This window comes from Lampetra fluviatilis, chromosome 14 (genome assembly GCF_964198595.1).
Source record: "Lampetra fluviatilis chromosome 14, kcLamFluv1.1, whole genome shotgun sequence".
In the NCBI taxonomy this organism is placed as follows: domain Eukaryota; kingdom Metazoa; phylum Chordata; class Hyperoartia; order Petromyzontiformes; family Petromyzontidae; genus Lampetra; species Lampetra fluviatilis.
Window position 1 is genome coordinate 10,168,193 of NC_136288.1, and position 13,058 is coordinate 10,181,250.

Genomic DNA, 13,058 nt, shown 5'->3' on the forward strand with positions numbered 1-13,058 from the left:
GTGACGACTCTCAATGCTTATCTGGCCTTGGCTCTGCTCGGCTTCCGTTTGCTGAACGAATTTATTCTCAGGTCGCGCTCGTTGCACTCAAAGCGCTTGCCACTGTAATGGGTTCCAGAGACACTTGTAGAGGTAACTTCTTTATTACAATACAACACTCCAACAGTCCTGATATTCTGTTACAGCCTAGGTACACAGCCTAGGTACACAGCCTAGATACACTACTCTGGCTACGCTCTGGGGTCCTCCGGCTACAATTACCCTAGGGGAGGCTAATCTGACCCGACCCAGCCAAGGTGCGGGTCTGGACTCTGGCTTCCTCGGAACTCGCCCTCACAAGGACGTAGAGCCGGGAGTCCCAGAGTCCCACCACTGGCCCGCACAGCGTCCCGGCCCTTACAAGGACAAGCAGGATGAGGGGGTCCAGGGTCCTACTGTGGCTGGTCTTGGGTCTTGAGCTACAACTGGCCTCGATCGGCCAGGGAGCTGCCCTTTTATGCCTCGTCCCCAACGAGGGGTGGGGTTATGTGCGCCCCCAGATATCCCACAGAGCACACACAGCCCCCCCCGTTGGTGGCACCAAGGGGCTTAAGCGTCTGGGTTGCCTGGGATCCTAGCGCCTGACGCCGAAGCTTATCTGTCTAGGGTCCCAGAGCCCCCAGCAGCCCCTCCACTCTTATGGCACTACACCACAAATGAACCACAACACCTTGCTGATCGCGTCAAGGAGCATAAACCACCATCACGTGCACTCCAGTCATCTTCACAGCAGCAGCAGCTTTTGACATTGAACAAAGACGGTCACCGCATCACGTGGCGCTTTCAGATGCGCTTCTGCGGCCGTCTGGAACGCTCTTCCTGCCGATATTAGGAAGCCACTGGAGCTATGCAATTTAAATCTCAATTGAAAACTAATTTCTTTCGAACTGAGCTTTGCCTTTAGTTTGTTGTCCTTCCCCCGTACCTCAGATTAGCACGGTTGGCTACGTATGGTGCGAAAGAAGTTCAACAAACTCCTATGTAAGCGTCACCAATGTCTTTTTTTTATTCTCTAGTTGCTGGAACGGAAACCTTCATCCTCATGCAACGTGAAATGTGGGCCTGATGAAGAGGATATGCCACCTTCTGCCAGCCTCGGGTCACATGACATCACGGAGCTGAGGTTTGTGTCCAGCGTGCAATATGTGTCACCTTGGTTGTTCAGGGGTCATGTATTTTTGACCTGAAATAATTTCGATTTAAAGCTTTTGTGACTGCAGGGATTCATCTTCTTGGTTCTTTCGGTAAAGTCACGTAGAAGGGAAGTAATACAATAATAAAAATATAATATAATAAAATAATTCTCACGACGTTTCGGCTGCTTGTGTTGTGGCCGAAACGTCGTGAGAATTATTTTATTATGTTTTCTTTTTATTATTTTATTACTTCCCTTCTACGTGACTTTACCGAAAGAACCAAGAAGCTGAAATAATTTATTTGTAATACATTTTTCTGTTTGGTCATCTAACGATCTCACCAAACCTGTGACGCTCCACCACCCGACACAGCCAAGTTGTCACGTGCGCAAGCGTTTTACCCGTGGGTTGTTATATTTTCAGCTCGCACCAGTAAGTTGAAGAACAATTCCTATAACCATATTTATCGACTAGATATGACATTTCGTTTTAATCTGTGTCGTTCATTATAGGACAAGATCCTTGGTAGTCAGATTGACGGTCCAGGAAGTCAGAATTATTATGACATTGACTGCAAAAACTTAGGTGTTCGGTTGTCATTTATTTTTCACAATAGGTATGAAGTATAAGTGTAGCACAAAGGCCCATTGTATTGCGATATGGAATTTTCAATCGTGACTCGCAACCAAAAGCAAAGCCGAGCACTGCCGCACAGCCGATCGAGCGTGGGACAGGCTTTTCATTGCCGAGCCGTGCGCGCCCCTTCAAGGTCGCTGCTTTGCAAGAAAGATCGGGAGCTGGAAGCGCTGCAGAGAGGTGCCCCGAGCAGTCGCTGTGCGGCAGCGCAGCGGAGCGCGTCGTCAACGCAGACGGACGGTACGTGTCGTCAACACAGACGGACGGTACGCGGCGGGCAACGTGGCGGGCAACGTGACCGCACGCTCGGCACGTGCGGTCTTGGCAGGAGGGACGCCGCCAGAGTTGGACACCGCGGTTACGTTCCTGATCCCTCACCCTCACCCCCCCCACCCCCCGCATCGTCCACACAGACTACGAGCTTCTCGGGTGCAAATGACTACAAAAACAATCAATGGCGGAGCCAGGATTTTCAGGTAGGGGGGGGCAAACCCCTCCAGCAATGAAAAATGATAGAGGAGTTGTTATTAACTAAGGAGTTGTTAGTAAGTAAGGAGTTGTTAGTAAGGAGTTGTCCCTTGCTTTTTATTCGACGCGTGTGCGGCGATGGCGCAGCCATCGATCGAGGGTCGAATTCGAATTGCGTCGTGTGATCGGCATCGCGCTCGCTGAAGGTGTTGATGCCTTCAGGGAAGTCGTGTGCTGTATACGCAACTGCGCACAAATTTGAGTCACTTATAGCTACTTTGCCGTTACTTATTGCCAATTATGGACTCAGACTATTGTCCTATCATCTCATAGAGTCCCTGGCACGTACTAATATGCTACACAGTGGCAGTGGGGGTCGCTTGTTTATGTTAACCTCTTTACCTTAAAAGCGTCCAAACGGTCATCTCGGGGCACGGGAGAGGCTGCCTCGAGGAACGCTGGTGCTGAAACACAGCTGCTGTCGCGCTCAGCTTATTTTTTCCCCGTTGGGATCAGACGACGCGAGGCTGCACGGGGACACGATGGCCGAGGCGCTGCAGGAGCGTCTACGCGAGGCGGAGGCCTCTGTGACCTCCCTGCAGTCCCAGCTCTCGCAGGCGTCGTGCAGAGCCTCCCAGCTGGAGGCGCAGGTACGTCACAGCCACAGCCGTCGTCACCGCCACCACCAACACCGCCGTCGTTACCACCGCCGCCGCCGCCGCCACCACCACCGTCGTCACCGCCACCACCACCACCGCCGTCGTCACCACCACCACCACCACCGCCGTCGTCACCGCCACCACCACCACCGCCGCCGTCACCACCACCGCCACCACCGTCACCGCCACCACCACCACCGCCGTCACCGCCACTACCACCACCGCCGCCGTCACCACCACCACCGCCGCCGTCACCACCGCCGCCGCCACCGTCACCGCCACCACCACCACCGCCGCCGTCACCGCCACCGTCACCGCCGCCACCGTCACCACCACCACCACCGCCGCCACCACCGCCACCGTCACCGCCGCCACCACCACCGCCGTCACCGCCGCCGCCGCCGCCACCACCACCACCGCCGCCGCCACCACCACCGCCGTCACCGCCACCACCACCGCCGCCGCCACCGTCACCACCACCACCGCCGTCACCGCCACCACCAACACCGCCACCGCCACCACCGCCGTCACCACCAACACCGCCGCCGTCACCACCACCGTCACCGCCACCACCGCCGCCGTCACCACCACCGTCACCGCCACCACCGCCGCCACCACCACCGCCGTCACCGCCACCGCCACCACCGCCGTCACCGCCACCACCAACACTGCCGCCGTCACCACCACCGTCACCGCCACCACCGCCGCCACCACCACCGCCGTCACCACCACCGTCACTGCCACCACCACCACCAACACCGCCGCCGTCACCACCACCGTCACCGCCACCACCGCCGCCACCACCACCGCCGCCACCGCCGCCACCGCCAGAGGCCCCCTTGGAATGTCATCTCTGTGGGCGCGGAGCGAGTCGATGGGAAGTCCCTTGCCCAACTGAGCAGTGGGGTGGTTGCTCATCTTCTATTTAAAGCCCTCAGCTGGTGGTGGAAATTACACGTTCCTATGATTGTGGGGCGGGAAAAGCTGTCCGTAACTGAGTACCGCTTTGTTGGGGAAGTCAACGATGGTGGGCAACGACCGTTGCCTTGAGTTCACGGGAACCACAACCGCTTTACTCATAATATACGAGTCTCCTTCTTTCGTACGGCTGATTGTAGATGCAGAGAAACCACCACAGTTGCACTTCCAGGTGGTCAAGCCAGACAACCGCGTCGGAAGCAGCGGTGTGTAGTTCTGTGAAGTCTACTTATCTGTGGACCGGGGAATCGCGTCGTTATGCGTTGTAGGCCTCTGTTCTGGTTGACCAAATGTCGCACCCTGCTGGAGTGTTTAAAATTTTCCGTTCGTGCATCAGGTGACCGCATCTGCTGCCATGGTTTGTGCGGTAGATGTCATCTATTGTGGACCATGAGCTTTGTGGAAGACCGTGAGTTTCGTGGAATGAACGGGCGATAAAAAAAGGGAGTAGATTGGTCCCCGGTGTGAGTGAGCGAGTGACCGGAGTGAATCGGTGGGTACTGGCTCATCGGTTGCCCTTTTGTGTGGCTTTCGCTCGCGGCTGTTGTTCGGTTTCGCAGAAGAAGAAGGGGGCGAGTGAAACGGCCGCGCTGTGCAGGCAGCTGGAGGAGAAGACCATCGCCTTCAACGCCAGCGTGGGGCACTGCACCGAGCTGCAGCGCGAGGTGGAGGTGAGATCGCAGCGTCGCTGACGAACGCTGCCATCTACCGTGGAGCACGACCGCCGTCACGTGCCCCCTGGGTTTGATCCCCGACTTGAACATACAATCTCCAGATTTGAAGCTTTCGTGACTGCAAGGATTCATCTTCTTAGGTTTTTTCGGTAAAGTCACGTAGGTAAAAAAAAATTAATAAAAGTCAAATAAAAATAAAATAAAAATCACGACGTTTCGGAGGCAACACAAGCTTCCGTCTTCAGGTGGAACAGTCACAGCACGATAGCTGTATCAAGTGAGAGAAATTCCAAGAAAACAGTATTTGTATATATACTGGTTGAGGGTGGGAGGAGCCAAGGTAGGCCCTGAATATTATTTTTGTGAGGTTCGGTGCGGCTGAAGCACGCTGTTAGGAATGAGCCTTTGTTGTGTAAACTAGGTACGGATGATGTAAAGGTGCATGTAAAAGGGACTGAGCCTTTTTGTTATGTAGAGATGATGCGGCTGAAATCGCTGCCAGGAAATGAGTCTTTGTTGTGTAGACCATCGCCTTCAACGTGACTTTACCGAAAAAACCTAAGAATACAATCTCCAGTTTCCTCCCATAGCTAAAACAAAAACCCATGGGGTTAAACATCACAATGCTGAATAATTACCTGCAAATTACTCAAATTGTAAGTAATGTTGAGATGATACAAATGCAAATGTGTTTCCGGAAAAGTCGGTGTTTCTAACCAAATTTTGTGGTCAATATCGTATTTTTTTTGTATTAAACTTACACAGATGGCCTCACTGAGACGTTTGCAGGAGGGTTCTGCCAAGTTTCCGCGGTAGGGTGATGGTGCCCTGTGTGTGTCATGCCAATTGGGTCATTGGCTGTGATTTTTATCCAATACCATTTACATTGTGTGTGTGGGAATTTTTTTGCTATTTGTAAGTACAGTCCAATGTCTCATATCGTACTCTTGACTCATGCTCTTCAGATGTAACATCTCTGCTAAGCTGGCAGGTCGGTCAAGTTTCTGAACAATTGCAATCACTCAGAAGTACATCGAACTTCGCAAAATGTCAACGGTGAAAAGGAAACGAAACGTCCGCGGGACATGACGAAGTATAATTAGCTAAATTTCGATTTAAAGCTTTCGTGACTGCAGGGATTCATCTTCTTGGTTATTTCGGTAAAGTCACGTAGAAGGAAAATAATAAAATAATAAAAATAAAACATAATAAAATCATTCTCACGACGTTTCGGCCACAACGCAAGCAGCCGTCCTCAGGTGAAGAACAGGTCTGTCGGAAAGACAGCGTCTGAATTCAGACGCTGTCTTTCCGACAGACCTGCTTGCGTTGTGGCCGAAACGTCGTGAGAATTATTTTATGTTTTATTTTTATTATTTTATCATAAATAGCTAGTCACCACCCTCGCCTTCCGTGTCTCGCTTGTGACACCACGTTGGCACCTGCGCACGAGCGCGGATAACAAACACTCCGATGCCATCGTCAATAACGCCGCCGCCCTCAAAGACGACGGAACACGTGAGAGGCGACATTTCGGACAATGCCCCTTCTTGCCCACTAAGTCGCCTCTGACACGTTTTCATTCTTCGACATTGAGATGTTTCTTCTTGGTTTTTTCGGTAAAGTCACGTAGAATGGATCCATTCTACGTGACTTTACCGAAAGAACCAAGAACTATTATTCTTTCGGTAAAGTCACGTAGAATGGATCCATTCTACGTGACTTTACCGAAAGAACCAAGAAGATGAATCCCTGCGGTCACGAAAGCTTTAAATCGAAAATTGGGATGTTTGGCCAACGCCACTTACACGCGATGGGGTTTTTTTTGTTTTTAAGCTGTGAGAGGAAACCGAAGAACCCGGAGGAAACCCTCGTGGAACAGGGGGGACTATGTTTTGATTTCGAGTGCAAGGATTTGCTTGTGGACAACAGCGAAACGGTTTGAGTCGCGGCGGTTAAGATGTGGTGCTCCCCGTGTGCTGCCGCTGGCGCTCGCAGAGTAAGACGCGAGCTCTGGGAAAGTTGGAGAGGCGCCTTCGCGAGCAGGTCCAGGAGCTGGAGAGAGCTGCTGGGAGCACGAGGGAGAAGCACGACGAGGAGGTGGCGGACCTGAAGCGACGCGCGGCAACGGTGGGACACCCGCAGTGGCAGTGCAAGCACGCACGCGCAGACGCACGCACACACACGCACGCGTGCGCACGCACGCGCAGACACGCACACACGCCAGCGCACGCACACACGCCAGCGCACGCACACACGCCAGCGCACGCACACACGCATTGCCACGCACGCACGGACGCACATGCAGACACGCACGCGCGCAAGCGAGCCTGACTGCCGATGAGACACTGAACATCAAAACCGGTCCAGAGTTTTGCTTGTGTGCTGCTGATTTTATGCACTGGCATTAGGTCGCGTAACCTGATGGGCTGTGTGACAACTTACTTTGGTATTGTTGATGTGGAGGCACAGATTTGGGAAGGAGAAGGCGTGTCGTCGACTGGACGCCTGTGAAAAAGAGCTTCATGGCTCGTCGGATTTCTCCAGGATGAGTAGAGATTCTGATTCCGATGTCTGCTCTTTGATGTTGTCGGTTTTCACGCAGCTGTGCGAGATGGCCGAGCAGGCCGAGAAGAGAATGCAGAGGGCGCAGAACGAAGTTGCTGACCATCGCCAGGCGCTGGAACGTGAAAAGCTGCGTGCACAGGAGCTACAGATGTCCCTCGAGGTACGTGATGAGCCTGCGTGCTCACGGCTGCCACCACTAACGAGCAAATCTTAAGCAGAGCGGGTGGGCTGGGGGGGTCGTGAAAGCCTTTCATGGGAGGGAGGTTCAGGCTGCGGCGTGGATACCGTGCAGGGGAAATTACTCGTAAATGCTCGGTGACCTCCTGCAGGCTACAGGTGTCACCACGTCCTTCGCGCGCTCCGGATTGAGCCTCGCCTGGAGTTCATTGGAAGGACGTCCCTCCCAACACACGTGGTTTTGGGTGCAGCCCGTGCTGCTGCTGCTGCTGCTTTGCTTGTGGAATCACTTCTGGGCCGCGTGAATAGCGCCCCACCTGCAACAGCGGCTGCCACCATTTAGAGTTGTGAGCCACGATGATTGTTTGCCTCTTGACCAAAAACTAGCCTGTAGGCAATAACCGGCACAGGGGAAAGTGCTTCCTTTCTTGCCTTCTGAAATAGTGGACATTAACGGACAGTTCATAGTTGTTACATCTTATTTACCGGGTTAACTAGTTCACTATTTCACCGAGTTAATTACGTCCTCAGCGTTCAGCAGTGCAGCTATTTTGTTTTGAGCTCCAGCATCTGCCTTGACGGCAATCGTGTCGCCGTTTTGCTCTCCTCTCCGCACCTGACGCCGGGTCAGGTTACTTTACAGCCCCGCCCACTTCCCCCCCCCCCCCCCACCTGCTCAGTCTCAATCACACACGCAACGCTCCCCCTCTCTTTTTTTCTTCTTGGTTCTTTCGGTAAAGTCACGTAGAATGGAAATAATAAAATACAAAAAATAAAACATAATAAAATAATTCTCACGACGTTTCGGCCACAACGCAAGCAGCCGTCCTCAGGTGGAGAACAGGTCAGATCTGAGGACGGCTGCTTGCGTTGTGGCTGAAACGTCGTGAGAATTATTTTATTATGTTTTATTTTTTTTATTTTATTATTTCCATTCTACGTGACTTCACCGAAAGAACCAAGAAGATGAATCCCTGCAGTCACGAAAGCTTTAAATCGAAGCTCCCCCTCTCCTCATTACCCCCCCTCCCACCGCCCTCTCTGACTTATATAAACCCTCTTAACTCCGGAATCTCTCCCACTTCAGTAAAAAAATGTTTCTTGCTGTGGTTGTCACACCTGATGATGATTGCTTGATGTTGCAAGCGAAACGTCGTGATTTATTTATTTTTATTTTATTCTTTTTAGTCTTATTTTTTTTATCACCTACGTGACTTTACCGAAAGGACCAAAGAGTATTAACGGATGGTTACGTTACTGAATGGCAGGAGACGTGAGCGCACTTGGGCAGGGCACGTCGTGGCTGGGAAGGCACAATGGCCAGCGGGGGAGACCTCACGATGGATGATTGGCAGCCAAAGGAGGGGAACCTCGCCTGAGAGCATGTCCGCCACAGTTTGATCAACGGTGTTCGAGCGACTTGTGCAACCAGTGGTGGAGACGTGTTGTGGGCGCCTTGAGGGGGGGCCGGTGCCGGGACCAGTGGTCTCGGTTGGGGGGCCACCGTTCCAACAAAGGTTGATGACCCCTTATCCCAGTGTATAAACGCCATCTTTTGTTACAAAAAAGTAACAATTTTTTTTTATTTTACCAGGTAAGGCTCACTGAGCTGTTGAGCTCTTTTTCGGAAGCGACCTGGCCACAAATGATAGCGCAACAAAGTGGCTTATCGTGTGGAAATGTATAGCAACCAAATACAGTAAAACCTTGGATTGCGAGTAACTTGGTCTGCGAGTGTTTTGCAAGACGGGCAAAAATTTTAAATAAATATTAATTTGATAAACAAGCGAGGTCTTGCAATACGAGTAGTACGTGTATCCAAATGTGGAGGGAAAAACTTGAGAACCGGGAGAAAAATCTACGCGACTACGGGGAGAGAGACATGCAAACTCTAAATATACAGGCGTCGGGGTCTGCATCGAACCCACGACGTCCTCCTGCAGACCAGGCGGGGGAGTTGACAGCTCACCACCGCAGCGCCTGTAGCCATGCAGCCCCCAACATTGGCAGATTTTATGCATATCACTTACAGGAGTAATCAATGATTGATTCTCATGCGCATGATTCGATCCACTGGGCAGTGGTGGCGCACGCCTTTAATCCAGCACTGGAGGCTGCAGCAAGGGTGGGTGGATCACACAGATGTTGTGAAACTCCCTTCCCAGTGTAGTTAGCCTGGTGGTCCACCCCCGTAGGTTGTTATCTGGTAAAGGGGCAGTTATAACTTTGTGATGTGTTGCCTCCAAAGAGTACGTCCGCGACTAGGTTGAATCCACGACACATGTTATAATTCTGATTCTGTATTATGAGAGTAAGCAATGTTTATAATACCTTTTCTATGCATATATAGAGGGTGCTTAAAAAAAATGTAAACACTTCCGAGAATTTGCAACAACACCACAGGAAATGTGCCCTCGGGCTCTGGAGACCACCTGCAGAAGATTCCTGGCACGTGTTGACAATGATTAACATAAAAGTGTTTAAAACATTTTAAAGCACCCTGTATTACAAAAAAAAATGGTTGGTACTGTTTGTCAACTCCCGTGGTAAAAGCGTAGTGAGTTGGTGGTAACGTGTGCGCATGGTGCCCCCGGCTAGGACACGAGGAGGCAGCGGGGGAGCAGTGAGGAGGCGCTGGGCCTGGCGGAGCGCAAGCTCGCGGACGCCTCCGCCAAGGTATGTTGATCTGCGCGTGTTGAACTTCTTTCGCACTGTACGTGGTAGCCAACCGTGCCAATCGGAGGTGCGGGGGAAGTACAATAAACTGAACGCGTCCCCAGAGGTTTGCACCACAGGGTGAACGCCAGGTCCCGATGCCTGCGCTCACCGCGTGAGGTCGGCCGCATAGAGGAGGAGGAGGGGTGGGGCAGTGACGTGCGGTGAGGTCAATGGCTGGGGAGGCACTGGCCAGATTCACACACTGAGGGGTGTGACCTCACTGAGGGGGGCGTGTCCTCGCTGAGGGGGGGCGTGTCCTCGCTGAGGGGGCGTGTCCTCACTGAGGGGGCGTGCCCTCACTGAGGGGGCGTGTCCTCACGGAGGGGGCGTGGCCTCATTGAGGGGGCGTGGCCTCACTGAGGGGGCGTCTCCTCACTGAGGGGGCGTGTTCTCACTGAGGGGGCGTGTTCTCACTTAGGGGGGCGTGTCCTCACTGAGGGGGCGTGTTCTCACTGAGGAGGCGTGTCCTCACTGAGGGGGGCGTGTCCTCACTGAGGGCGTGGCCTCACTGAGGGGGCGTGTCCTCACTGAGGGGGGTGTGTCCTCACTGGGGGCGTGTCTTCACTGAGGGGGCGTGTTAGACACGTCCCCCTCAGTGAGGCAGATGTAATAGCTGCCTCCCCTGGTGCTTTTTCATTGCAGTTTCATGACGAGACCAGCGAGCCTAAATATCTTTATACACATACGTGAAATAAGTTACCTGGAGTATGACAGCTGAGGCTCTGCCTCCCCTGACCGCACGTCCCTGGGGTGTGGGTACTTGCCGCCAGCCCGCGTTGTGTCGCACGCTCGCTTGGGTTCCCCAACGCTGTTCCCGCTGCCCTCCTCGCGCGGTTAGGGGCCATCCATAAATGACGTCACGCACCTAGGGGGGGGGGGGGTCAGACATTTGTGACGATGTGTGACGAGGGGGGCGGGGGTTTGAGAAATGTGACGTCACATCAAAATGCGCAACTTTAAATAAATATAGACAACGCGTTCTACTTAATTAAATAGACTTTTAATAAATGTTTTCTCCTACAACATCAGAGTGCAGCGGCACATTAAATACGCACTACAATGACAATAGTTTAAAGCGATTTGAAGCATGTTTTATGTTTTTGGGGGGGCAGAGCTTTGTTTCGTCAGATTTGAGGGGGGGTCTGACTTTTTGTGACGCCGTGTGACGACGGGGGGGGGGGGGTCAAAAATCGTCCAAAATCGCGTGACGTCATTGATGGAGGGCCCCTAAATATGTTATTCGAGGACTGATATTACTCTCGAAGTTATTGAGCTTATTATGGGTGAGAAGATAAAGGCAGTCTGTACAGTAACATCTGCAGTCTGTACAGCAATAGCAGCAGTCTGTATAATATCAACAGCAGCAGTCCAATGATGAAGTACATTCACACGCCAATTAAGTTGAAATATGCATTTTTAACCAAGGCTGCGGAAACGTCAAATCTAAATATTGACTTCCCTTTCCCCGAGGCTCTGGAAATGGAGTCTGAACTTGCGACCAAGCAGGCGGAGCGTGTGCGCTGCCAAGAGAAGCTGCAGCAGAATCAGCAAGAGCTACGGGCCAAGGCGGAGCAGGTGAGCGGATGGAAACGGACGTGCAACTTTGCGTTCACACCCAAGGAAGAATTTGTGCGGTCGGGAAGCTGGAGGAATCGCTGCGCTTTGTGCAGATCTCTCCGTGTCAAAACAACTCATCCTCCTCATTTCAAAAGAGGAGGATGCTCCAGATCTCACTCTCATGAGTGATCATTCCGGTAAATCGCTTGCGCGATGTGTATGTTCATAACCTGGTAATGCTGACTATTGTATGAGTAAAATATGTAGGGTGTGTAGGCATTTCCAGGGTGTTTCAAAAAAATGTGAACACTTCTGATAATTTCTATTTAAAGCTTTCGTGACTGCAGGGATTCATCTTCTTGGTTCTTTCGGTAAAGTCACGTAGAAGGGAAATAATAAAATAATAAAAATAAAACATAAAATAATTCTCACGACGTTTCGGCCACAACGCAAGCAGCCGTCTTCAGGTGGAGAACAGGTCTGTCGAGAAGGCAGAGTATCTGCCTTCTCGACGGGCCGGACGTTCCCCACCCCTGCTCTACGGCGTGGGGGGTTGACGGTGCGTGGCGATCTTCCTGTCTCCGTGCGTGCGTAGTTGGAGCTGCTGAACGGCGCCGTGTCCGAGGCGGAGGATCAGGCGGGGGAGCTGCGGCGAGCTCTGTGCGAGCGCGACGCCATGCTGGCGCTGGGCGCCGCACGCGTGGAGGCGCTGGAGGAGGCGCAGGCGCAGCTGCAGACGCAGGTGGAGTGCCCTCTCGCTCTTTGCGGGACACTCTCTCCATCTCTTTCTATCTTTCGTAAGGCATGGTGGGGTGGGGGAGAAAGCAACAGTTTTTATGGTGGTCATAGTTGAATTTTAAGGTCGCCCTATTAACTACTAAGGCCCCACTGTACAATAGGCGTCAGGATCGGGATCGAACCCGTGACCTCCTGCGTACCAGGCGAGGGAGTAAACATCTTGCCACCGCGGCGCCCCAACCACTCGCCTTCATTTAGCACTGTTGGCTACGTACGGTGCGAAACAAGTTCAACATCCATACATACAACCAATCCCAGGAGGTGGTAGACGCTGCGAGGATGTGCGTGGATGGCACGTTCGTCAGCGATGCGTTTGACGGTTTGGGCTTCACCAGAGTTACGGGCCACTCCCCCGATAGCACGTCGGGCACTCCGGTTGTGACCCTTGGTGGCGCAGTGGTCACACTCGTGCCTCGCAGGAAGAAGGGCCCGGGTTCGATTCCGGACTCGGGCGCCTCTCTCCGTGGAGCTCATATGTTCTCGCGGCTGTGACGTGTGTGGGCAGGTGTGCGGCCTGGAGCAGAGTCTGCATGCGGAGCGTGAGCAGTCGCGCGGCGAGCAGGAGCAGAGCGCGAAGCAGCAGCGAGCGCTGCAGCGCCAGCTGCACGTTGAGATGGAGCGGGGAGCCGCCCTCGGCAGCAGCGTCAGGT

At 52.9% G+C, this 13,058-nt stretch overlaps 1 protein-coding gene across 2 annotated transcripts in view; it reads left to right on the forward strand.

Annotated features, from left to right (window-relative positions):
• The window catches only part of LOC144935860 (uncharacterized), a 41,250-nt gene that overhangs the window by 14,394 nt on the left and 13,798 nt on the right, over positions 1-13,058 (forward strand). For both annotated transcript variants that reach the window (XM_078862689.1, XM_078862688.1), the window contains exons 10-19: positions 1,056-1,162; positions 1,945-2,051; positions 2,796-2,929; positions 4,477-4,587; positions 6,589-6,720; positions 7,196-7,318; positions 9,934-10,011; positions 11,524-11,628; positions 12,206-12,352; positions 12,914-13,056. In XM_078862689.1, coding sequence (XP_078718815.1) covers positions 1,056-1,162; positions 1,945-2,051; positions 2,796-2,929; positions 4,477-4,587; positions 6,589-6,720; positions 7,196-7,318; positions 9,934-10,011; positions 11,524-11,628; positions 12,206-12,352; positions 12,914-13,056 — 1,187 coding nt within the window. The remainder of the gene's footprint in view (positions 1-1,055; positions 1,163-1,944; positions 2,052-2,795; positions 2,930-4,476; positions 4,588-6,588; positions 6,721-7,195; positions 7,319-9,933; positions 10,012-11,523; positions 11,629-12,205; positions 12,353-12,913; positions 13,057-13,058) is intronic.